The 26,630-nt window shown below is 46.0% G+C and overlaps 1 protein-coding gene across 3 annotated transcripts in view; it reads right to left on the reverse strand.

The window, feature by feature from the left end:
• The window catches only part of LOC128876602 (E3 ubiquitin-protein ligase TRIM9), a 40,972-nt gene that overhangs the window by 10,605 nt on the left and 3,737 nt on the right, over positions 1–26,630 (reverse strand). For all 3 annotated transcript variants that reach the window (XM_054123089.1, XM_054123090.1, XM_054123088.1), the window contains exons 3-4: positions 25,761–26,045; positions 2,126–2,221 (exon numbers count right to left, since the gene is read on the reverse strand). In XM_054123089.1, coding sequence (XP_053979064.1) covers positions 2,126–2,221; positions 25,761–26,045 — 381 coding nt within the window. The remainder of the gene's footprint in view (positions 1–2,125; positions 2,222–25,760; positions 26,046–26,630) is intronic.

Here is a 26,630-nt window from a genome sequence, read left to right on the forward strand (position 1 = left end):
CGAAAGAGGGTGCGGCGCGCACTGTTGTTGAGACGCGAAACCCGAGAAAACAGACATTCGAGGGCGAATGAATGTCAATTCAGGATAGCCAAGTGTAGTATCCGCGCCTCCCATACCCAACAATAAGGAGTCAAATAAGAACACGAAACGTAGGGTACGGGATTGGTCGCGTAGGTAAAGCGGTCGACTGTGGATCCGAGGATCGAGGGTTCTTCGTACCTTATTTTTCGTTTAAATTCCTACGTTTGTGTTATTATGTATCGGTTCTCTTTGTTGCAAAGTGGTACAACAACCTCGCGTATTGCGCAATTATCGTTTATACAGTTGCATGGCCGTCGAGAGTACAAATTACTGTACAAAGGACCCTATTACGTGAAAAACCAGTTTGTGAAATAAGCACATGCGATTTCGAGCGACATCGCGTGACTTGCAACGATCATTTCGCTTCAAATGTAACCACTCGCATTAACCTTAATGCGCTCCTTTTCAATCGCCTGATCGTCGATTCGCCCGCACAAGCTTCCAGTTGCTTCCGTTCAGGAGGCAGCAATTCTAAAATTTACTAGACCCCTTTTTAACACCTAACCCCTTTTCGCTGCGGATGACGCACATGTGCGTCCAATCATGTTATATATAAAATAAGTTACCACAGATATATGTTTTTCAAAATAATCATATTAGAATATTTGTAAGAAATTTTTCATTAAAGAAAAAAAATATCATAATCGCAGCTCCCAGGGAACGGCTACTCTTATTTTCGTCCTCTGATCCCTCTCTTTACGTAATGCAAGAAAATAGATGATCCTATTTATCTACAAAGAGCACCCTTATTATTTCGGCGGTGCAAGGGGACGCCCGCGACTCGATGTTTCGACGATCGCAGCGACTCTTAGACAAACTTGAACTTCCACAACGGTTTCTCGGAAGTTGCCGGAGGAAGGAGGCCTTGTTTCTTCCGAGTTTGTCCTCGCGAGATTTCAGAGACGCTCGACGAAACAATATGCAAATGCAAAACGCCGAGGGTAGACGAACTTATAAATCAACTCTTGTAAAACGCATCCGGAAGTGGGAAATCCAATTGTTCCCGTTTTCCCAACGACAGCGGGAAGTCTTGGGAATTCATTTGGCCACGGTCTTTTCGCCGAAATGAGATTCAAATGTTATTTGCACCCCGACCGCCCCCATGTCGTTCTTCATTTTCGCGGTAGCCTCCTCGTAACGCGACGAATTAACAACGACAGAAGGGAAGCTTGTACAAAAGTTGTTGAAACGGTAATATATGACAATTGTTTGCGAGATTCGTTATCAGTATGTACCGTGCAATCGATGTATGTTCCAGAAATGGCATTACGATATATTTACAACCTACCTGTTGCTACCAGGTCGAAGAAAAATAGCTTGGTGCTTCGACCCCCTCGATTACGCGATCAACCCTCGCCTCTATTAGATCGGATAATCGAGGGACTGCGCTTTATTCCTCGAAGCAAACAGCAGGTGTTGCGAAGAATCTCTATCGACAATTTTCGGACCATCCCTTGTTCGTTTGGCTAACCGTTCTGTTCTAATTCGCACTCTCTGAATCTCTGGATTCGCACTCGAAATTAATTCCCAAAGAATACGTTCGCGTCGAAGCGATACGACTGCCCGGTTCTCTCAACACCTCTAAACGCGCTAATGCGATCCCACCTCTGCACTGCAGCGTTTAAAATAATTCCAGGCCCCTCTAGCGGCAATTATTTCCGGAAATGAGCAGTCGCGACGGCGGTTGGAAGGGAATTCCATCGAAAAGGGCCAGGTTTCTGTTCGAGGGAGAGAGCGAAACGCGAGATCCGACGGTATTATTAACTGGTCGAATATAATTCGTTCCCTGGGCTGGTCTCGATGTCGTATCCTTTGTAATTTCGCGTGCGAGAGGACAGCCTGGCGAAGATGGAGCTGGAAACGGAAGGGACGGCGACAGCTGATGCAATTAACGCCGCGTCCTTCCGTAATTTCACGGAGACCAGCCTCCCCCTGGCGTCTCTGTTCCCCTCCTCCCCCCTCCCCCATCCTCCCCCTCCCCCCTCCCCATTTTCGTTCCCCCTGGACGCGAAATTTAAAAAGGACGCCAAAGGCGGATACTCACGTGCACTTTGTCCGTCATTCCTTTGAGCCTCTGAATGAATTCCGTCGTCGAGCGTGCCCTCTCCGACAGCTGTTGCAAATTTTGCGAGAGCTCCGTCTGTAATCACATCAAACGGCTCGCGTGAGAACAGAAGCTAACGTTTCCCTCCTAAGAAGTTACAAATTTGCATGAGCCCCCTACGCAACAATTCGGCAAATTTACCGCGATCGGAGCGCGAAGGTGAGAGATAGGATCACCGTGACCGCAGATTGGTAATTACAGTTCACGACAAATTGGCGAGACAATCGATCGAATTAGTTCTCGTAGTCGCTGAGTGATACATCTATTCATTTTCGACGTGTAAAGTGTTGCAAAATAATTTTTTATACGACGCGAGTCTTTCTTTTCTATATTTCTATATATAATTCTATGTATAATTCTATATATAAAGAAATATATATTTAGAATATAGAAATAAAAGATAAATCAATATCGGAAGAAACGATTCATATCTTTTAAATTCTTTATCGGTGCTTTAACCCTTCATTTGGATCGAGTGGAGCTTCCAGGGTTTGCGTAAATCATGCAAACATTTCTAACAGCCAGAAACTCGTGGAAAAAGGACGAAGAAGAACGTCGGTATTCGTGTCTGGCTGTTCGCGAGTTTTCAGTTGGTCGAACGCGTATCGTTCGTCGACGTGGCCAGCTCCAAGTCTGGCACGATAGATGGAAACGTCGAATAAAGAGAAAAACGACCAATGCAAATCGGATCGAGCGTTCGGAAAAATTTCGTCGGTTGAACCCCACGTAATCCGAAGAGGAGAGACACAAATCTTTCTGTGACGAGGATATTGCAGACAATTTTTCTGTATCTTTATATCTATTGATTGGACCAATTAAATATTAATTTTTCAGAATAGTTTCTGTGATATTAACGTTTCAGCATTCAGTCCTCGCGTATAGTTCGAGCGAAAAACCGACCGAGGACCGAGGCTGACCTAGGATGACTAACGATGGCCAGGGAAGGGCCAGGACAGCCCGATGTTGACCGCTACTGGAATCAGTGAACTCAGAATTCAGAATACTTTACATTTGCAAAATATAAATTTTCAACGAGGTCGCGCGATATTTAAAATTGAATAGAACAGAGAACAGGTTTGGCATAGGAAAATAGAGTTTGGGCGAGGTCGAGTGGCGTAGCCGAGCGTGGGGGTTATTTCCCGAGGAAAAATAAAACGAAAATATAGAATAAAATTTGTCCCAGCAAAAACTTCGTTTTCGATAAAATCGAGATTGAAAATTTGTCAGGAACACGTGCGATCGAGAGCTACGCGAACGCGTATCGGCCATCGCTCCCTATTTCTACTTGCGTTTGGCGTTTCTTGATACAGATATAGTATACGTTATTGTACATGTTGTCTATTCAACTTGGGTCTGATTATTAAAAATGAAAGCAAGTCAATATGTAGAACGTACGAAGGTGTACTTGAACCACTGCGTGGCAAACAGCATCGCGAGTAGAAATAGCGAGTATTGGTCAGACGCGTCAACCAAAGCAGTTTTATTTATTGAAAAGGGAAGCTCGTATCGAAAAATTCTACCTTTTTATTTCTCATTCATTTTTACGCGAAGAATCGTTCTGTGCACGGTTGTACAATTCTCGTCCTGTAGATTGGCAACGCGAACCGGACATATCGGTAGATTCTCCCTTGCCTTTTCACCATCGTTCCCACAGCTCTCGTTTATTTTTCAGCCAACCACGCTGAACAACGTTATCGGATCGTGTCGTTTGGTCGATAAACTAGTCGTGCGAGTCATATATCAGAAATATAAAGACTCCATTACACATACAGTTACTCCCATAAGTATTCGTACCCTCTATATCTCCAGAAATTTCTTTAAAAATTTCTTTAAAAATTTCTTTAAAAATTTCTTTAAAAATTTCTCTTAAATCAATGCATGAACATTTACTAGGGATAGAGGCTACGAATACTTACGCGACCGACTGTATTTCCGAATATAATGGACTTTCTACCTCCCGCGATAACCTTTAATTAAAAGTCGAGAATCTTACGAACAGCTCCGGTAGTTCTTTCCTCGCTTGATTTACGACTTCTCTCTATTTCCCGTGCCGACCGTGCTTCCCCAGGTCCTGGAATCCCGCGGAATATGTGCTCGTTTCTGCGGGTTCGTGGCGCGAAAAGCTCGTTCGCAGCACACCACTCGAAGAGTCTGAGAATGCGGGTACCCGGTTGCCGGAAATATTGAATTAGAACGGCGACAAAAGGTGCTCGAGGAACGCGTCAAGGCCGACATATCTCAAGACGTGCATTTTACCCTTGATGCTGCTCGAGTATTCAGTCGGGGCTGCTGAAACCTTACTCCGCATTTAACCCTTTCATACCTAAACCCTCGCGAGATACTTAGAACCGCCGAGTGAAATATTCCCGCGAATATGTCATTCCCAATCCCTTGGTGCGTATCTAAAACAACAAAGTGAAATATCGCTGGCAATGCGTCACTCGTTCCAGTTGATGAAACGAACAACGAAGAAGCAGATTCCTTTGTATTTATAAAACAAATCGATTTTCTCGATTATCCAGGGTGAAATTTACCTCGTCGAATTTACCAACGAATTCGTCATTCTTTCACCTTGGAATTAAAATCACGTCTGATTTTAATTCACGCGGCATCGCGAGGAAGAGTTCGCAGGATCTGTTTGCCTCTTTATCCGTCTGTTCGCTGTCCGTCTATCGTCCTGTCCGTTTCCTGATGTTCGCAACTAGACCCAGCAAACGAACAGACGAAAGCCGTCTGCCAGTTGTTCGTGTCGGAGAGTAATTAAGTTACTCCTTTCAGATTAGCCTCGACCGCGACCCTGCTCTCGCTAATTTCCGCAGCTTTCCCCGCTGAATTCTCGAACGGAAATCCCAGAGATGGCTGACGTACCTCCGCGAAATTCTTCGCGAACTAACTCGGCTCTTTGGCGGCCGCACCATCCGTCGTATCGTTAATCGTTTGCTTCTCGTTACACGTCGGGAAATCCCAGCCAGTCAACGCTGCGTGGCTTCTCGTGATACCGCGCTGCGCCTTCGGATTATCGCAAATTATGTCTCTCAGCTTGTTACGAATTTCGAACTCTCTCGAAAGTCGGAGCCCACTTGGACTGGGGGAGAAACAACTCCCTGCTTTTGCATATCTGGTTAAGTGGAGATACAGTACAGGAATGAAATCATGCTCGGTCGGTGGTAGACGAACTCGTAGGTGAGCACGGCACTCTCTGGTCCCCTGTTGCTGAGCTCAGTAACCTGTAGACGTCCGTAACTTCTGTAACCTGAACCATAGTTGAGCGTGATAGTAATTATACTGTACCTCTGATTCGGTAAGGATACGTTTAGATAGAAATTACTCGTGCGCCCCCGAAATTCGGTGATCGAAACCTCCGGCAGGTACGTACCGGAACGTGGCAAGCTCAGGCGTGTTGCACCTGTTAATTAAGCGGCCCGATCGAATCTCATCCGGCCGTTCATAGGCAGTAATTGCAACAGTCAAGGGTGCTTGGATCGACCCTCGCGGGCCATTCTCCTTCTGCGAGTTCTAACGCGGCATCTCGGCTCTCGAGCGTTATTCGATAACGCCAATCGCGGCTATTCTCTGCTCGTTTCGCCCTCAAAATTCTCTTTCTTTGCTTCCTCTTTCCCGGCCCGTTCGTATCGGTGGATCGCAGGGCGCGTTTACATTTACAGTCGGTTTAATGTTCGGTCTAACGATGACTTCGATGACGGCGGCTGTTCCTACATCGACCAGTGTAACGCCAATATTTGCACGATTTGCATATATCCTCGATATTCGCGTGTACCCTGCATGTAAATGCGCATTTGCATATAAAATATCCATTTGGATAAACACGGTCGATCCACTCGTTTAAACGCATCTTGACGGGTCGTCGGACGGAGGTGGAAAGCGTCAACCGCGGGGTTATCGTAGCACCATCTGACCCGCCGGTCGATCGTTCGTTTCAAGCCGCAACCGAGCGTTCCACGTCTAGCCAAGATCGCGCGGCGTTGTTATCGTAGAGTCGCAGCCCACGCGATTCAGCCCCATTCCGTGAACAGTCGAGAGAGGTCGGCTGAATGTACGAAACTCGTGGGAGGGGTTGGAAGCACCCTTTTCATTCCGCCGCGAGCTCGTATCTCTTCTCCCACTCGGCGTCTCTCGTTTACCACCGCGCCCTAACCGTCACCGCCACTGGCATTCGACGCAGGCTGCCAGCGAGGGATACCGAACACGATCCTGCGTAAACACGATATCCCTGCCAACGGCTACGCTACCGATCGCAAACCAAATGCAACTCAACGCAAACCCTGTGCCGTTCCATTTTTCGCCAGTGGCTCTCATACTTTCCCGCCTCCGGGGAGGGGGAACGTCAACTGGGACGAACGGGATCAATCAAGTCGAACGAGCGATTTATTACGAAAATATCCTGATAATCGAGATTTTTTTTCTTCAGCTAGTCAACCCCTAACCAGAGATGGGCAAAATCCTAGGCTTCGAATAAATTTCAAGATCGCCGATGCGCTTGTCTCGTTTCCTTCTTTGTAAAATGTTCAAAAGAGGAAACGAGAAAATTCTACCCCTAACCCGTTCGTGTAGACCTGCTCTCGATTCCAAGATTTTTAACATCTTCAACCACGCCACGATAGTCCTCGGATTTGTATCCTTTTCGCTGTTTCCTGATCTTATTTAAATCGCTGAAAAATACTTTATGCCACCGTTCCGTGCGAGCTCCGTGAAACTGTGCGACTCTGTGCACCACTGACGTGTAATCCCTCCGTGTATTCTTCCTTTCACCAGCCTCAAATTGGCTATCACAATGGACAGAAACGATTACAATTATGGCTCCATTTTAAACCAATTTAAACTTCATGCTTTGCAAGCACGCGGATTGATCGACGCCGTCTATCATTCCAACGTTATTAATGGACAAATTCGTGTCCCTTCTGTCGTAACGGTAATTAATCTCAATGAATACCGCGCGTCGCTATTCACTGATACGGTCACTTCGAGGTGGAGTTTCCAAGCGGTGATACCATAACAGGGATTATCGTCGATTATTACGAATTATTCGATCATCATCTTTCTCTCAGGTATCTTCCACTTCTTAATTCATCCCTTCGCGCCTGTTTAAAGGGTTAATAATAACAATTACTCGTGCAGCATTCCGTCGACAAACTATTAGGCCCCGAATGGACTTTCCTACGCCCCCATTGGTGAAAATAAAAGTCGCTCTATTGTTTCAATTGTAGTCTCGCATTGTCTCGCGTTGTTCGGTAATTTACAAGCGTCCTAGCTCGTTTATCGCTGTAGCATGGACTGTCGGTGCTCGAAGGTGAAACTTTAATTTCCATACAAGCGGCGAGAGAGGAAAAACCGCTCCGATATCGGTGACGAATATTCCGAAGCGATCCATAAATCGTTGGGCGTGACTTAACTGCGCGCGACACGTAGATAAAACGCTATTTACGGGCTCGGTTGAAATTTAAGGCTCCGTACTCCCGCGAAATTATTCTGGAAAACGTTCGAGGCGATTACGGAGCCAGCCTTCTAGATACGATCTGGGACTCCGTCGCCTCGACTAACTAGATAACGCGTAGCGAGTTCCTTCGACGTCTCCCCGACGGCGACGTCGGACTCGACGATCTGGAACACCGTCTATCCCCGACGAAATCTCGCAAACAACTTCAAGATTAGGCGAACGTTGACTTCGAGACTCTCGTTGACTTCGAGACTCTCGTTCGAACTTTACTTGTACGCGAACGACGAATCGATAGAGTATCTATGAAGAGATTTGTAACAGCGATGTCAAGGTACGCTACCATAAATAATCCCAAGATCATTGTACGCCGATTCGTACACGCAATTATCGATCTCCGGAATGCTTCTCTAGAGAATACGCATCCGCAAGCTCCCGAGCCCCTAACGAACGCACGCGTTATCGTTTCCCAGAAAAGATCCGACTCGAGGGGAGCGCGTCTAGAGACACCGCAAGTTGCGCGATACAACGAGTTAATTAAGGAACACGTCGTAGCACAGACGTTTAATTAATTGGCTTTCTAGCTGCGAAGGTGGGTCTGCGCGACTGAAAGCGGTTCTCGCGGATAGAGCTACCTGAGTGTCTCTCCAAGGTGCTCGTCGCATCTTCCGGACAGACAGAAACATAGATCACAATTAACGGTCTCGAATAAGATCCGTGGTTGCGCCGGGGACGGAAATGGTTGCGCGACAAATGTTCGACTCGAGCACGTATACAGGACCGAGTGCATAATCAGCATCGGATCCGACAGTCTAGGGAGCTTTTGTCCCGTCCCTGCCTCTCCGTTTCCATCTCGATTGCTCTGACTCGCCGACGAGATAAATGACCCAATTACCGTCGCACTTTGTGTCCAAATGGATTTTTCACTTCTCTGTTCAATAATTGTACTCGTAAATAATTGTACTCGTAAATAATTGCGAATCGAGTACTTTTCAAAGGCACTAGCCTAGGTAATTTTTAGTCGATCTCTGTATACGATGTATACGGTTGCATTCGTTTCTCGCAACATCGCGCAAGATTTAAACGCGGCGCGCCACTCTGCCTAATTTTGTCATCTATTAAAGATGTCGCCAAGGTTAGTTCCAGGATATGTACATCATGCGTGGTGATAAGTTGTAAAAGATTATGTTTTTATTTTGTTTAAAAGTATTGATCCGTGCAGGTGGATCCGCGGACGAAGTGTATATTTTTTGTTTTGTTGCGGTTAATTAAATATTTAATAAATATATCTTGTCTAACATTTATCAGTACGACCAAGTGTTGTTCCCTTCTTTTCGTTCAAACATGACCTATATCTACACGACGATTAACAAATTCAAACCGATTTCTACGTACCACCGCTACAGCTACAAGCGCGATAGCCCGGAGACCTCACCCTCGCTTGGCCAAGCAATACAATCGTACGAAACGTGCAAACGTGACGATGTTTGAATTAGGTGGACCCCCCATGCTCGACTAAAAGGTTGGAACGTCCGATTCTTCGATTCGTTAGCTTTTTTTCAGCCACGTGACGTCGACGATACCGTTTCGCAGTAGTTTCGCGAACCGAAGAGAATGGAATAGTTTGAAAGGGACCGACAGAGTTCATTACGAGCCCGAGTCGAGTTGACGCACCATGGGGTGTGTACTTTTGTACTGGAATGATGCGACGTTCTCGCCCTTTCTCGCTTTTCCCTTGTTTCGCTTCGAGCTAAACGCGACCAAGCGAATCCACCGCCAGACGAGACGAGACGAGAGAACGAGAGGAACGACCTGATAACGTCGGAGTGACCGTTCTTCTCAACGTTGTCGCGACTCGAGGCGTCCAAGTGGGGGCCACGGGCTTAACGATTTTTCCTTCAACAATTTTTACAACCGCCGATGCGTTAACCCTTTCCATCCACAACATTTCTACGGAACTACATTTCGCGCGTGACGTGAGATTCGAGGCAATTTCGTGCGGCTTCTTCTATAATACATATAACGCGAGTGTCCTTTTTCTCAGGAAAATACAGTAATGTCCAATTTAAATTTCGTTCATATTTTTTTCCAGCGATGTTCACCTTGCATGCGCAACGTAGCAGACTTTCAAAAATAAATTCTCGATCGCACCCTCTTTTCTATCCCGCTAAACGCCTCTTCTTTATTATCTTTTATAAAAGTAGCCGCGAGAAACGGCGCAGGAGACCTCGAAGAACAATTGGCCCGAAAGTTATTGGTAGTCGAACGATATTAGCTCTTCCAGCGCGCAAATGGCTCTGATCGATCGTGATCGCTCCTTTGTCTCCAGACGTCTCGGGACAAGTACCTAGACAGAAATTTAATTCGTTCCCGTACGCTTCGTCGGCAACTTGATGGACCCCGATTGTAGCGTCGATTAATCGAATCGCCCGCAGCAACTACGAACATCTGCTCGTCTCGAACTTGTTTGGTCCGACAGAAATTTTCAAGCTGTGCACGGTCTACGATTCGAGAAACTGTATCAACTGTTCTTCGCGTTCTTAATTGAAACATCAAAGAAACTATTTCTTACTGGCAAGGGTAACGACATTTTACAAATTTTGTGAAATCATCTTGCGCGCTTCCGACGCGCAAATTGGGCCCGGCAGCGAATTCGTTTGCATCGTAAAAAGTGCTCGTTATTTATAGACACGATTCTGTAGCAGCGCTTCCGCTCGATAACCGAGTATTTCCATACCGCGTTGTTGTAACCGTATGGTAATAACGTCGTACACCTTGTCGAAACGCGATCACTATCGCTCAGGTTGAAAGACAGGTGTCAGTTGTACCGAGGACCTGTACAGGTATCTCAAGCTCCGCGTGACGTGCGAATAGCTGGGGAGAAAATTACCCAATCGCCTAACGAATTGAATGGGGTCCAATCGAAATTCGTTACTTCTGTTTTACATTCTCCGCATCGAGTGCTTTGCCCTTAAAATATCTATAATTTTCATATTAGAAAAGTCGATGCTTCTCGATATCCAGAGGAATATTTTAATAAGACTTCTAGGTTTTTAACGCCTCTAGAACCGATCTTAACATTTCGTGCATTTCATTAGGGACCTTTACAGTTTCGATGTACTTTATATTCCATCCTCTTAAGATGTTTTATTTGAGTCCATTACAATGTATATATTACAAGACGGGTTGACAGAGAGGGGAATGAAAGTGATTTCGTAATCAAAGGGCTGAGTTCGGTGTAATTTCCTCCGTACAAGCCGAACCATCTGCTCTTCGAGGAAAAGTTTCCTCCTTGATACGAGATACGGTACAACGATCCGCTGCGTAACGATGACGACGACGATGCGATATCAAATTATGCAAATTAACGGGGCCGCTTCGGGAAATTATCAACGTCGGGGAAAAAGCTTTTTCTTCGCAAATACATCCGACGTTAAATGCTTGTAAGTTAAAAGCAACTCGTAATGAGAAAACAAAATAAAGGGGAGGATAAAAAGTTTTAAACGTCAGCGAGATGGGCTCGAACGTGTAAAGATAAGGTTGAACGTTCAACCTTAAACGTTGGACGGTCTTAAGGAAGCACGGTTATTTTATAAACGTACGTTTCCGTATCAAATTTACCAAATTAGTTAAGAATTCTCTCTCTCGAGCAAACAACCTAATTTAATTGAAGACGAACGTTCTCTCGTTTGGACGCCGTCTAACTCGACTTTTAAATACACTTCCACAACTGCTCTCGAATATTTAAAACGTGAAATAAGGAAAAAATTTATTCCAACCGAAAAACTACTCGCGGAGCGTTCCTCCAACGATTTCAGATGTTCCTCGGCATTCCCAGCTTCTGAATTGCTAATTTCTTCTCGCGATGAACTTTTTTATTCGGGTCTCCGTCTCACTTCGCGCTTCTCCCTTATATTTATTGTTGCAGGAAGAGCGGCGCGCAGTTGTTCAACGTCTACTAGAGCCAGGCGATTCTCGAGCTGTTACGAAACCGGTAACGTAATTGGTACGAACGTTTCTCATTATTTCGTTGCCTCAGCTATTTCCCTCGAGAAGCGGAACGAAACTTTTTCGAGCGAAAATCGATTCGCGTCGGGGTACACCCTCCTCCTCAAACGTGTGTTTTTGTTTCGATGCGCCCAGTTGCATTATTACCATTTCGAGCTCACTTTTGCGCGTCAAACACCCGCCTCGGTTCCCTTTATCATTCCTGAAGGTCCGAGGAAGAATCGAGGGAACGATTTCGTGGTTTGTCGAGTCGCGTTCCGTGGAAAGTAGTAATTAATAATCGAGCGTAATCGTTAAGCGATGGAAAACTGAATTACGGTTTAAGTTCCATTTAGAAGTCTAAACCGAGGTCCAAGTCCCGTTTAGAAGCGTAGAATTCACGATAAAGCTCCCGAACATTAAAAAAGCCCGATACAAGGCGATACCAATGCCTCTAGCGGAGCTACAGAAATAATAAAGGGAGCCGAGGCGGGTGTTTGACGCGCAAAAGTGAGCTCGAAATGGTAATAATGCAACAGCGCGCATCGAAACAAAGATACACGTTTGAGGAGGAGGTTTGCACCCTGACGCGAATCGATTTTCGCCATCTATCGTCTTAATAAAATATTCTCCGTCTCCGGGCAGATTCGGCTGCTCGCGGAGAATAATTGAACTCTCGCCAGACCTCTAATCTCCCTTAACTTCCTCCGTTGGACGAGACTACGGGCAACAAACAGCTTTCACGGAAAAGCTTCCCTGCAAACTTGCACCACGGACGGAGCGACCGCTCGATCTTCGTTAGAATTTCTCACGCCGATAATTGGCGGCGTTGGCCCAACTACAAAGTCTCTAGATGTAATCAGTTTCGAGAACTTGTCGACTTCTCCAATGGGATGACGCAACTTCTCCTGATAAACTTGGAACGGTGCCGAGAAAAACTACCACAAACGGATGTGTAAAAATAAACCGAAAGAAAACTATCGAGCCTGGAAAAACAAAACGAGCAACGAAAGAGATTTGCTCGCGGCTCGTTTAGGGGAAACTTTCGTGCACGCTATCGCGATTACGCGTTCTTAGGCTGACTTCTATTTTATTCGCGCGAGTCACGGGTTGCAGGTACTTTATTTAAAAAGTTGATTAATCTGCCCGGTGGGAAAGATATCGGGTTAAAAAGGAAGAACTCGACGGAGGATCATTCTCTATATTTCTAAAGTAAAATTTATCAGTAGAACAAATTTGCAACGAAGAAATTTTTTTAAAGAATTAATAGATTCTCTCAGTCCTTTCTAGTAGTAAAATTTCGAGCGAAGCTAGCGTACACTTCTCCTTTATTCGGGTGAAAGTGGTGCTTCAAAGTTTCGAGCCGCGGTGTATACACACCGTGTTCCTCTACTTCCAATGTTTAGCATGCACCCGGTGTTTCGTCGAGCGCACCAGGTTCTTTTGCCCGAGCCAGTTTTCGTTAAGCCATCTCCACCGACACGCGCGCGCCTCCTAACGTTGCTCTGTCACGTACTCGAGCTATGTAAAGTCTCGTTAGGCCAGAAAGCTGTTCGAACGTGCAGAAAAGGATTTTCTCCTTTCCCCTCGTTCCTTCGAGGAAACGGATTCTCGCGCTAGATACCAGAAGAAATCCTGCTAACGCCGGGAAAGCGTCTATCGGTTTGCCCTGCGCGTTCGAAGGGAGCGATTCAACTCTGCTGGGTAAACGAGCAACAGAAGACACTGCCGGTGACAGATTTACGATGGAACGCTGGCGAGAAGGGAAAGGGTACGAATGGATTGCTTTTAACATCGCTAAAATTGTACGTGATTTCATGAAAAATCGAACGATTGCACCGAAGGCCAATAACGTGTTGTAATTACCGAACCGTTCCGATAGCCTCGAAAATAGCGGAGCAAATGCGTCAAATAAATGCTAACGAGTACAATTTTCGCCACAAACGTTTCCAACCACGACAAATGCGCTCCAGTCGCGCATTCTGGCAGCGGAGTGGCCCGAAACGCAACCGTGACCGCAATCGTGGTCGAAAATTCGGCGTTCGTGCTTTTAAATACACGCTTCGACGTTGGGGAAAGTCGAGTAATATTTTCAGCGGAGTCTGCTAAAGTACCGAATAATTGCTGAAGCGTGGTTGTTGCACTCGTATTTCGCTTTCGCATGAAAGGGACGAGAGCAAACCAACCCCTCTCGAAGGGACCGTGACCCAAGTCAAAGCTACCGACCACGCTTTTCACGGTTACGCGCACCCGCGATCGATTCAGAGGAAATTCGAACCAACTTCGGACCCCCTCCCTCCTCGTCCCGCCCCTTTTCCGCGTTTCCGTCAATCGTGTCTCGTGTTTCTGTTAACCGAAGAAATTGCGATTGGCCCCGTCTTCCGCCTCATTAACGTAATCTCGACGGAATTGGGCATTTCAACAGGTAACAGGGCTTTTAAGCGAAAATGCGATTCGTCCGGTTGGTCGCGAGTGACAACGCTAAATGAACGAAGATAAATGTTGGCTTTCTTTGGTCGTTAGCTAACAAGCTCCGTACTTGAGGACTAGAAATGGAAAAAACTCGAGGAGTTGAAAATTGATTGTTAAAATTTTACTCTACTTTCGAACTTACTTTTCAATTTCGTCGAGTCCGTGTCTGACCCGATACACCTTAACGCAAGATCTGCTTTCGAGTATATGCTACAAAGTGGAGAATGCTCGAGTCAAGTGGAATAAGACGGCTGACGATAGCGTCTGACCCAGTACACCTCCGCGTAAAGTCTGCTTCTCTCCACGGAATATGAACATTCCCAAAACGATTGCTTTTCAAATAGAAACCATAGACATATGGAAATATAGACCGAGCCTTTATACGAGGGGTAACTGATAATCGGTGATCCTCAATCTGTTTTGTTTTCTAAAAATTCAAACTAATATTAACCATTCTGTAACACTATTTTCGTTATTTAATATATTCTTGTTGTTATTATGCACATACAAGAATATATTAAATAACCAAAGTAGTGTTACAGAATGGTTAATGTTAGTTTGAATTTTTAGAAAACAAAACAGATTGAAAATCAGTGATTAGAATATGCAATTACAAAAAGCCGAACACAAAGGCTCGGTCTATATTTTCATGTGTCTATGACAGAAACACAAAACGAGTACAGCGTGGCTATGAAACACATAAAGAAAGTCGACTGACGCGAATCAGTGCGATAGCGGTGGAAAAATAAGGAAGTTCCTCGGAGCTTACGAAAAGTATCACTTACGATTCGCCACGGAACTCGCGATCCCGTTTATGCGAAATCGATACGACGAGGGTGGAAGTTAAAAGGTGTAAATCGAGAGCAGGTGGATCGGAAACGAGCCCGCGACAAACGACCACGATAACCCGGGAATCGTAAAAGGAAGCGGGCGTCGTAAACGTTTGCGTACGTCTTGGAAAATCCGTTAGCGGTTGTGAGCGGCGAACACGTGAAATCGTCGAAACGAACGCGCGTTATACGGGATCGTCGCGATGCCCCGATCGCGAACGCTTCGACCGTTTCGTCGAAACGTTTCCTCTTTCCTGCGCGACTAAAACGCTCCAAGGTAACTACTCTCGCGGGAATGCAAACGACTATGTACCAGCGAGTACGCCCGAGGACACAATTCAAACCAGGATACAATCCAGGCTACAAGCTAATTGCTGTTACCGTGGAAACACAATCTACGGATGAAAAGTTTTGGGACTCTAAACCGATCTATAGAGACACTTTGGTATTTTTAACACCGTCTATTATCTAGCCAAAAGAATATAACGGACGCGTGTTAAGAGCAGGATGTACGGAGACGTTGATCGATAACGTGATTCGTGACGAACCATAACGCAGTTAGGCGACTTCTTTCACGACCATATTCAACCCGTTCCTATCGACATGTCGTCACGCGTTCAGACTGAAACGGATCTAATTACGAACGGCTGGCATTCGATGCAAAACTAGTTCCGTCCACGGATTTCCGATGACGTTCGACTTTTCAGCCGTCAACGCGCGACGGTTCATTTCTCCTAGCCGCGAAAAACGACGGAAAACGACCAATCGATCGACACATTTGCATACGCGCCAGACGCGTTACCGTTCAACGTCGAATTTCAAACAATTTTTTTATTTTCTTCAAAAGGAAAAAAAATCGATCGACATTTTTCTCGTAACGAGCGGCTATTTGAACAAGGTGGAACGGCGATGGGGATGTAAAGAGTCTTTTTCTATTATTAATACTAGAAGGTGCGACCAGAGTAGCATTGATAGAACAAGCTAATAAAGGAGTAACGCTCTCTTATTAGCAGCTACATAGTCTCCCGTTGTCGATTTTCCGAAGGGTACAAACATCAAATGGACAACTATTCGTTTTGTAGTTGGTCCGATAATAAATTTCAAGGTTCCAGGAAGCGACCAAAGAGGAGCTCGACGATGGAAGAGGAGACCGGGATCCACTTTGGTGCTCTTCGCGAGGTCGCTCGATGAACAAAACGACGCGAAATGAAACGAACGTGGCGAACGTAACTCGGTGCACCAGCAGCTGCGATGCTCGAGCATTTTCGAATCGGGAGGGCCAAAAGATTCGCCAAGATCCCTTGGGGGTGATATTTTTAGACGACGAAAGGAAGCAAAGGAAAGGAACTTACGAGACACCCGTGCTACGACCATGGGATGCAAATGGTTTAAACAAGACCACTTGTCGTCGTTTTGTATCAGGGTAAGAAGAGTCGGAAGATTACGCGGCAAGTACTCGAAATAAATAGTATAATAATGTGAATACAACGTGGAATATTTTTAACATGGACAATTTGTACGTTATTGGATCGTGGTTGTAATTTGCGAGTCCTTCCATCGAGTTTGGCGAGCAGTTCGACGGCAGAGTTAAAAAGGAAGACGTAGAGCCCGGGAAGGGATAAGTCTAATAAAGCTCTCGCAAGAAATCCGGCTTTTATCTTGAGGAGATATAAATTACCAGCCGTATCGTCCGTGAAAGAGCACCGTACGAGAATAATGCCGAATCTAGCCGATCGCGTGGACCTATTCTTGGCCGATATATATTGCGCAATATAAACGTCTAATGCGAAACGCAGAGCCTGCATAGGAGTACAAATTGCTTTCGGCTACCCTACCTTCCCGTGTTCCCCCGCGACCCTTGCACAGAAGTCACTGGCGTAGCTTTTCCAGCGAACCGGGATCGATCTTGCGTCAGATTCTGGCAATGTGCCCTCTCTCGCCGAACCGTATCGTATACATTCATTTCTCGCGCGAACGGAGGGAAAAGATCGCCTCGCGTCCCGCCACGAGCAGAGTTCCGTTCGTTTCCGGTAAACTGCTTTAAATAGCATCTGTCGAACCGATGAGACGACCGAATCGTGGGAATTCCAGCCACGAAGATTGGCACGTGTTCCAGGGATAAATCAGTGGTCGATGATGACGACGATATACGATACGTATATATCTACGATACGTAGATGGCCAAAGGAAGAATACTTTCTGTTGCGTTAAAACGTTAAGACTTTGTTGTATTTTTATGAGAGTATCATCAATGAATTATCCAGCTTTTCATTTGTCAACTACTTTTAGGGATAGATTCTACAAACTATACATAATTCAAAATTGGACCGTGCTTGGACTCGTTTTCACCGTGCAAACCTCAGCAATCCAATGGTAATACTCTCACAAAGATCCATTATCACGTAAGAACCGTCATTGAAACGGAAAATCTAGCTACCTCTTAATATTCGCACCTCCTACAAAATCAGAGTAAGAAAGCACGTAAATTGGACAACAGCGATAACCTCGCGGTGCTCTGCCACGAAAAGCTACGTTCACAGATCGTTCTAAACACCGCGGTCTTTGGTAAACGACGGAGACCTCAGGCGACGCAACGGCCCCGAAGAACAGCCATAAAATGAACGGTTACGCCAATGTTCGCGCTAGGACAGCGTACAGCGTGGGCTGACGGTGCAAATGGGAGCCCATGAAGAGAGAGAGCGCAAAGGGACGGTGGCGGAGCAACTTATTGACTTTGGCCGAGTGCATTTTCCACCATTAAATTCGAAACGAAACACAACGAGACCGCACGGGCGCGGGGAAATACTGGCGGAATAGAATGGACGATGCCGGGGTGTGGGTGATCGTGAAAACGTCACGACATGTGTCGTGCGTGGCGGCACTATGTAACGCGTTGTTCGTCTCTGCGTAGTCTACCCTAACTGCGTGCGGTGCACTCGCAGCGTCAGTCGAGCTCCCATAAATATCTAAGATACCGCGCCGATATGACCTAACGTCTGTACCGACCTAGAACCACGTTAATGAATTCACCGCGATTTCGTGTCCAGAATTTTATAGCCACCGATTACCATATTCGGTCGGATCTTTGTCGGCCACGAAAGACAGACGCCGACGGGGGACGTCGCTATTGCGCCGAATGGTAATCGATTAGAAACTAAACCGGGACGTTTGCGTAGGGAACGGTGCATTTAACGAGGTGCGTCGTCTGGCGTGGCTCGATCGAAACGGAAACATACGAATAAATAGCACTCCTTAACTTTTACCTTCGTCGCTTCGAATAAAGTTCGAAACGAACGCGTTCGACGATGCGTAAAGAAAAAAAGGTTACGTTCGAATTGATCCATCTAATGCCCGTAGTGGGCAATTTGTAGCTGGTCTAATAAATTATTCGGGAGTTCGACGTCCCCTCGGTGTTTATTGGACAGCGAAACTAAGGGACCGGCTGCCGTGGTCCCTTGGGCACTCTTCGCGCGGTCGCCACTCCCGCACGCGTCTACTTTTTTGTTTATTTACTAGAATGAGTACGCATACGAGGCATCAAAGGCTGGCACTGTTTCAAGAACTATTTTCGTTTTTAGGTTCCCGCGGCCCCGTGCCGGCACTCGCTCGCTTCTACATTTTCGTGCCATAATTCTAGTATCGCGACTCCCGTTCGGTGCACCAATTATACAGGAAAGCTCTCGCGCATTCCTTTCTTTAAAATCACGCGAACGGTTTTAGACAGGTCCACTTCAGAAAGAACGACGCGTTATTACGCGAAAATACGAGCGAGGAAACGTACCGATTTATTATTTTTATCGGCATCGCAGTATCATCTGCATGAAAATTCGACAAACAATCTCCGTTTCATACGCCGATTACCCTCCGTCCGTGAAAATTTATGCGAATCGTTCTCCTTCGGCCGTCTTCGCGTCGTCCCACCCTCTTATCCTAATCGCTCGTTGCTCCGTGGCGACCCCTACTCGCCTCCAAGATTTCACTATCGAGTTCCTCCCGCTTTCGAGGGGAAAAAATCCGATGGGACCGCGAAGCTCACCAAGCGGAAATACTCGAGAAAGAGGTTTGTAATCTTTTTGAGGTTCGGTCGTTACCCTTATTTACTTTTACGATCGCCTCGATGTTCCTTCCTGATTTAAAAAATACGAACACCCTCGACCGGCCTCGCCAAACAACCCTTCGTGCCGATGTAACAACGTACGCTTACTTTTCACTTGCCCGATGGTACCTTTCCTCGAGTGAAATAAATAAAAACGATCTTGTGTTAAAAAGGATCTCTGAAAGCGCAGATAAAAAAATTCCATTCTGTTACCAACACCTCTCCCCATTGAAATATCGATACGCCTCTGATAAATAAATGAATAATAGATACGATTCATGACCTTGTTTTTCGCGAGTGGTGGCAATAAAAATCGTCGGGGAAAAGGTCGTTTACACGTTGTTGGAGCAAATTTCGACGCAAATGGTCGCGTCATCGCGAGTCTGTTGGACCTGTCCATCGTTTTCTGTTCCGTTGGGTTTATCGCGCTTTTATCGCCCACGTTTGCGCGCGTACGTTTATCTCGTAATGGCGAACGTTGTGCACGCGCACCTCCGTGAAACATTATCCAAAGCTGGTAGAAAATTTATTATCACCCGACAAAGAGATAGCAGCGACGAGGGAGGGAGGGAGGGAGGGAGGGAGTAAACCCAGTAGAATGCGATAACGCGATTGCACGATTCTCGTATTAGCGAACCGGCCCGATTACGTGTCGCGATAAAACCATATTATGTATTCGGGGATGAACGAGGAAAATTGCCGCGTAAACTGTTGCCTTCCGCTAAAAAGGACGAAAACGAGCGCCGCTTCCAACGAAATAAATCTACGGGACGAACGACTCGCCAAGAATTTCCGGTTACCGAGTCCGTCCCGAGCATTCCTGCATCCCGTACCTTGCGTTTCTTTTTCCTCCTCGTCCAATCGCGCGAAACACGACCGTATGCACGAAGAACCACGTAATGGATACGGTAGATCGCCCATTGAGCAAAGCGGTGACTAAAGGAGCCTATCCTTTAGAGAGACAAAGGGCTGTTTTTTTTAGTTTCGATCATTGCAAGAGGTTTGTGAATATTTTTCTCGAGCACCGTTGATCGTGGCAGTTTCAAACTTTGAACAGTTATTTGTACGTACTTCAAGACCACGTGCAATTTTTATCGCGGAGAAACACTAATTTGTTGATGAAACGTGCGAGCTAAATAGCGACTACGTCGATCTCGCGTTTAATATATTTACGAACGAACCGAGTCCAACCTATTCTTTCGTAATCGTCCGAAGTAGTAATGAATGAGGTAATTGGTTCAGGAAAAAAACCTTACTTTTACAGATGGGAAGAGAGCTTAAGGAGATTCCAGCGAGATAAGTTTAAATTATCCCCACGGAAGAGCCAGTCGCGATTCGCTTCTCGCCTTTGCGTAATTTTCGCTACCACACCCTTAGACCGCTCGTCCATTTTCGTTTTCCTTAAGCCCAGTACCCGGGCTTCGACCTAAGTAAGCCGAGATGTTTTCAGCCGACGCCAAACTTCGGCCCCTCCATGAATTTTTAAACGTAATACCGTCTCGAAGAGCATCGGGAAGAGGTTGCTCGCAAATAAAGATTTCCGTTCGCACCATCGGACGCTTTCTGCGCAAGCCACTCCGCTCGCATCTTTATTCTTCTCTCCCAAAAAGAACGTATAACTCATCCAAAATTACGAGGAGCTCTATTTTAGAGAGCCCCACGTTAGAAAATATCATTCGAGAAACGAAGACTGAACGAGTTCTGCCCTGGTAATTTTTGAGGAATCTACCAAGGAGCTTCTTTCTTTTAATTCAGTCTCGTTCTTTCTTCGATCGGAGTCGCGCAAGAAGATGGCTCGTTCCGGCAACTTTAAAGCGCGTTTCGAAGCCTCGTCCGACGGAACCTTCCGTCGTTGGCGAAACTTTGTTAACCAACTACTCCAATTACGCGAATAATTGTAAAATGCCGGGCCCAGATGGTAGCTCGCGGAACGATTTTTGCAATCTCGAAGTAGATAACGTCGTTTCACCCGTTTAAATGGTTGGAAGTCGGATAAACGGCTGCGCGCGTATTTCCCGCTTGGGGAAAAGCTTCGAAGGAGATTGAAACTTGTTTAAACGGTGTCGAGCGTACGGTTCCGGGCGGTTCTAGTTTGAAAACGAATCATTAAATTGCCGCCATCGCGAGTGGAGTAAAAGGAGGGTGGAAAAAGTGCGAAAAGGGTTAACGAAGACGCGGTTAGACGTTCGTCTTTTCTGCGAGAGGTATCCTTTCAAGTTCCGCGTCTCGTGGCTGCCCGCTAGCTGCTCATGCATACGAAAGGTGCTTTACGTCGTGGCCCCGACCGACGCCATTTTCCAACAAGTTTCCATTTACGGAACCCAATGGTACAACCCGTCTAGAAAGTCCCACGATCCGTTTGCAGGGGCACGCCGCACTAAATCTTCGACGATATACTCGATCGTATCTCTAGCCGTTCTCGCGAACAATTGTGCTGTAAAATTCTACGCATTTTTTACGAATTTTTTATTCCTAATTCCGGTGAAATAATCATTTCATTTTTACTCTGTCTATAGTAACAGTCTCTGCCTTTTCTATCCGAAAACGAACTATCGCGAGTCCAACGAAATCATGCGATATTCTTTGTCGAGTCGAGCGTGGCTCGTAATAACGATAACGTCGAAAGCTCGCAATTATTTCTGTATCTCCATTTCTAGATCTCGTTTTCCAGAGCGCACCCGAGTCTCGTGTCAAAGCTTTCGCGTTCGTCCTCAAAGCATAGTGTTCTTTTCAGTTGGAGGACTCCTTTGCTTCGAAACAACGAAAGAAGCGATGGCGTTTCTTCGAAGCATTTTTAGCCTCTCCAAAGCGGAAATGATGAAAATTCAAACAGCACGACCTTTCGACCTAAATCTTTAATTGTACAACGGTGTAAAGCGCTTCTCGCTCGTTGCACGATATCCATCAGCTTTCGACGGCAAGTTTGTGTAACAAGGAAGAACCGAGGGTCGATTAAGCGTCGATAATTGAACGGCTGTAATCTTAGTTTAAAAGGGGATCTTCCAGTTGTCGCGTCTGAGCCGAGATCATCCCGAATCGATGGTTGCAGCGTGAGAACGGAAAGAGACGGCTACCGAAGGATTCGAACACAAGGATATCGAGGGGAGTGGATGTACAATAATAAGGACACTCGTAGAGACCCGGGCGTGCTCCAATTTCTTTCGTGCTCTCGATTGTACACGGAAAGGCCACGCGGACGTTTCCTTTTCTGGTCGCGCCCCTTCTTCATTCAAAAGCGTGGCACAATGCGAAACAACCCAGGAGCGTGCGCCCCGAATGCACGAGTAATTTCACGGTCCCATTGGTGGACCGGATGCGTTGATTTAACGACGATAACGCCAACAGGTAATCAACAACCTTCACCGATAACAACAATAACTATCCACGCGCTGGTCGATTCATTTCTTGGATTTCCAACCATTTACACGTTCGCAAATATTGCTAGACTGCGGATCTGTATGCATTTATAGGACATTCGAACGCGGAAGAAACTACAAAATGCAAACAATATGCAAGAATATAAAAAAGATTGAAAGTAAAGTTCATGTTATAATACTTGCGGAATAAAATAAATTCCTATTTAGGTTCAATTTTTTTAGCCACGTCCGCGAAGATTTTATTATCGTATCGCATCTATGAAAAAACATCCCGAATCACCTTAAAAGAGTTCTATTCTTAAGTTAGTCTAGTATCCCTCGACGCTACTATAGATAATGCTGGCGAAATTGGCTCGACTGGACGAAATCGAAAATGCTACAACAGGGAATCAGAACAGGATGCTCCGATGTGAAAAGGTTCGATTCCTAAAATGGAAAGAAAGCAAGAGGGACACGCGAGACACCGAACAAGGTGGAACGAAGCGAATCTTGTTAAGACGGAAGAGCTAGTCGAAGAGGGTACCCAATGCGAGCAAAACCAGAATCTAGCGATACGTAATGCACGTTATCGGAGGATCTAGAGTCTTAGCCGGTTTGTATCCTTTCCTTCCTTCTCTCGGCACGACGCGATACCGCTATCGTCTCGATCCTCTATTTTCTTCCTTTCTTCGGTGACGCGCGTTCCCTCCGGAGACGAACAAAATTCTCAGCTGGATTTTCTGAATTCTTGCCTCGGTTCATCCGTTGCTCGAATCTCGTTCGTAAAATCAAAATTGAACCACTCGCGATTGGACTTGTTTTCTTCGATCGTTATTCAAATAAAATTTCGTTCGTCCCTGGTTCCATCCACTTTTTCCGTGATCTCTTACGTACGAATTGTAACGTTCCAAGGTGTTCCAATCTCCTCTCGACCCTTGTTCTTTTCGCACGCGAATCGTTTCTTTCGCGAGACTAGCTTTCCCGTCCCCATGGAGCCAAGACAGTTCGTGACACGCGAATCGAGGCTGCACGAGGTACACGAGCTACCTCGGCGGCAATACCGTCGACGCCGCGACGCTTACAGTGCCTGAGTTTTCTTCCTCGGTGAACACATACGCTTCCCTCTCCATACCTTTCATTCTCGATTCGTTCCTGAACTCCTGCGACCGTGGCTAACGGATTTCGTGGGCGTCGACTACTAAATCTCGAACTTTCCTTCCTTGCATACTTATCTGTTTACTGATCAAGTCTGATGAAGTCTACCTCTAGAGATCTATCACATAGTGAAATTTGAAGACTCTTATTCTCTAAACTCGTTTTCCACCCATTCAAGTAACTTAGCATCCTAATTATTCCAAGTCTCTAACCTCGAGGTCTCCAGGACAATTGAGTTCGCCTGGTTCCGGGACCAAAATGCTCGCGACGCCCCGCGGTGATTGTCCTCATTCCCCATTAAAGATCACATCGCAATCGCACGTTCGCCAACCTGTTAGTGCTCGAAAATATCGAAACGATGGTCCCGTCGCGTTGACAGCACGCGTGTGCATGTTCAATGAACGTTACTGCGATTACTACACGCGGAATGTCGCTATCGCGGACGAGGCAGGGCATTCCCTCGATTAGCCGATTGTCCAGCCGAACTAATTACCGAAATATCGGCTGCGCAGTCTGCGGAAGTCTGCCGGTACCGTATGCGTCAATGTTAATTCGCGTCAATGTTAATTCGCGACAATGGCTGGATTACGGCGACTGGCATTCGCTCGGGAGACGATTACGCGTCAAAGCGCGTTATATCGCGCCGGGTTTCGTTTCTGCCGAGAGTTTATCGGCTCTAACGCTACGCTTCGGCAACGTTTCGCGAAAGGCGTAAAAACGGGAGGACGGTTGGGCGTAGGTAGATAAGCGCCCAACCCACGGGGATGTACAGCTTTAACCCTTAAGTAGGCACGCGGGAAGGGTCTGGAACCCTTACCGGAGTAAATTATGCAGCCTGACATGGATCGGATAGTTGGTAATTAAATGAAACACAAAAATTAGGATTAATTATATACATTCAGGAGCTTTCCAGGTCTGGCTACCTATTTGTTCGGGACAAAGTCGTAACAAAGTCGTCTGATTTCTGAAAATCTACCAACTTCGATAACCGATCGATATTTTCTGGAATGGACTAATTATTCCAAGTCTCTAACGAGCGAAAAGAGCCGATTTTCAACGAGTTCACGGTCGGTAGCGCAGAATTGATTCGCATCAATTTTTAATCTCGCCGGGGCCGAATTCGACGATAGTTGCGTTCTCGTCGGAAAGAAGCAAACACACACGTGGAAGGGGAAGGTAAACGAGAGAGCACTTAGTCGATCGGTTGTTTGTTCGACGAGTAATTACGAAATTGCCAGCGCGCGGACCGGTTTTTTCCTAGACTCGCGGGAGGAAGCGGTCCCAAGAGAGGGGACGGGATCGAATAGATTGGGTTACCATCTCTAGAACATAAGAAACGAGAAAACGGGAATTTGATTTCATCTATCGATAAAGGTATTACTTCTAAATTGATAGAGGAGATTGGAGGGAATATTAGATGACCGTTTTGTTTTCTCAACCTAGAGGGTTGCAGAACAGTCACAGATTAACCAAATTACCACTAAATCTACCGTATGACCGATCAAATAACAGTTTTCAAACTTTTACCTCGATGTTTAAGCAATTACAATTTACATTTACTTTGATATTTCAGGTCGACGTTTAATATAATAAAAGCGCGTTGTTCCACCGCGTTAAAAGGGAACGGTAACCCTAATCACGGGTCGAGCAGGTGTTGGGGGTCTTCGGGGTGGGAAATCATGGGCCACGTTTGTTCGAAACCCGTGGGGCACACCCACGTAGCGCGTCACGCGATATCGATACCAGCTGTCGATCCAAACGACTCTTCCTCCACCCGCTACATCACACCCCCAATAGGGTCGTTGCTCCGAAAGTTAGCGCGCGCGGAAATAGAAACGATCGAGTTCCGTGAATGGACCTCGGCTCTAGAACCAGTTTCGTCAAGGTCGCGGATGAATTTCTCGCGCGTTACGTCGACGCACGACGAATTATTCGGAACGAGTTTCCGACGCGACGGTGCGGAACGCTTAGAGGTTTAATCTCGACCAAAAAGTATGGGGTTAACCCATTCGATGTCAGGCAAACTAAGTTATTCGTTTGATAATAGAGAGTAATATTAAATTTGTCGCGAAAAGAGAATATTATTACACGAAATTTTCAATCGGCCTTTCTAATCATTTCTAACTTAAACAACTATGAACTTATTCTATCTCGTCGTTGACAGTATAGGGGTAAAAAGTATTTGGAAATGAGCCGTTCGGACGATGTAAACGTTCAAGATGCTCACCTTTTGCGCTTTGCAGGCAGCGGCCAAGGGCAGGACGTCGTAGTTGTGCGCCTGGTGTCGATCTCGAAGACAAAGCGCGCATATCGCGATTTTACAGAGGGCACAGTAGAGGGTCAACGGTTCTCCGTTGTGATCGTTGCAAACCGGTGTAGATTCCGCGCCTGCACCGCGAGAACCTTTGCCACCGTTCGACTGCCAGCTGCCCCGAGGTGGGCCCAGATTGTGAGTCGCCAAAGGTCCCCTCTTCGGATGACAGGATTCCCTGCAGCCGTCGCAATACAACACCTGAAACGACAACCACGTACCACCGTTAGAAACGCCACTTTCCCATCCCATTCAACGAAAATAAATGATTCACAAAGGATCGCCCGTTCAATATTGAAAGAACACAACAAGAGTAGTCAACACTTTCTACCAAACATGTTGGGACCACGCGAGGGGAAAGAATGACGACTCTTTTTGCTTATGAAATGTTACCCCTATGAAAAGTTACTATTAGGTTGTCCAGAAAGTTCGTGGCAATTTTTAAGAAAAATTCAAAGGCATATTTGAATTTTGATATATATTTATTGAATGATGTAAATACCATTTTGTTCTACGACCTTTCCACCTTTTAAAGGATGCGCCCGTGTCAATTGTTTTCAACCATTCCAATATAAACAGACGTGTACCACCTATCAAAAATCGGCACGGACTTTCCAGACAACCCAATATATCGTAAAGAAGAATAGTTGGTCTAAAGTGTAGTAGAAAGCAAATGGTAAGTTTGCTTTAGAAAAGCACGGATTTCTGCGGATACATTTGGAAATAACTACGATACTAGAAAGTAAATGGTAAGTTTGCTTTAGAAAAGCGCGGAATTAATTTCTA

Source organism: Hylaeus volcanicus, chromosome 5 (assembly GCF_026283585.1).
Source record: "Hylaeus volcanicus isolate JK05 chromosome 5, UHH_iyHylVolc1.0_haploid, whole genome shotgun sequence".
NCBI lineage: Eukaryota > Metazoa > Arthropoda > Insecta > Hymenoptera > Colletidae > Hylaeus > Hylaeus volcanicus.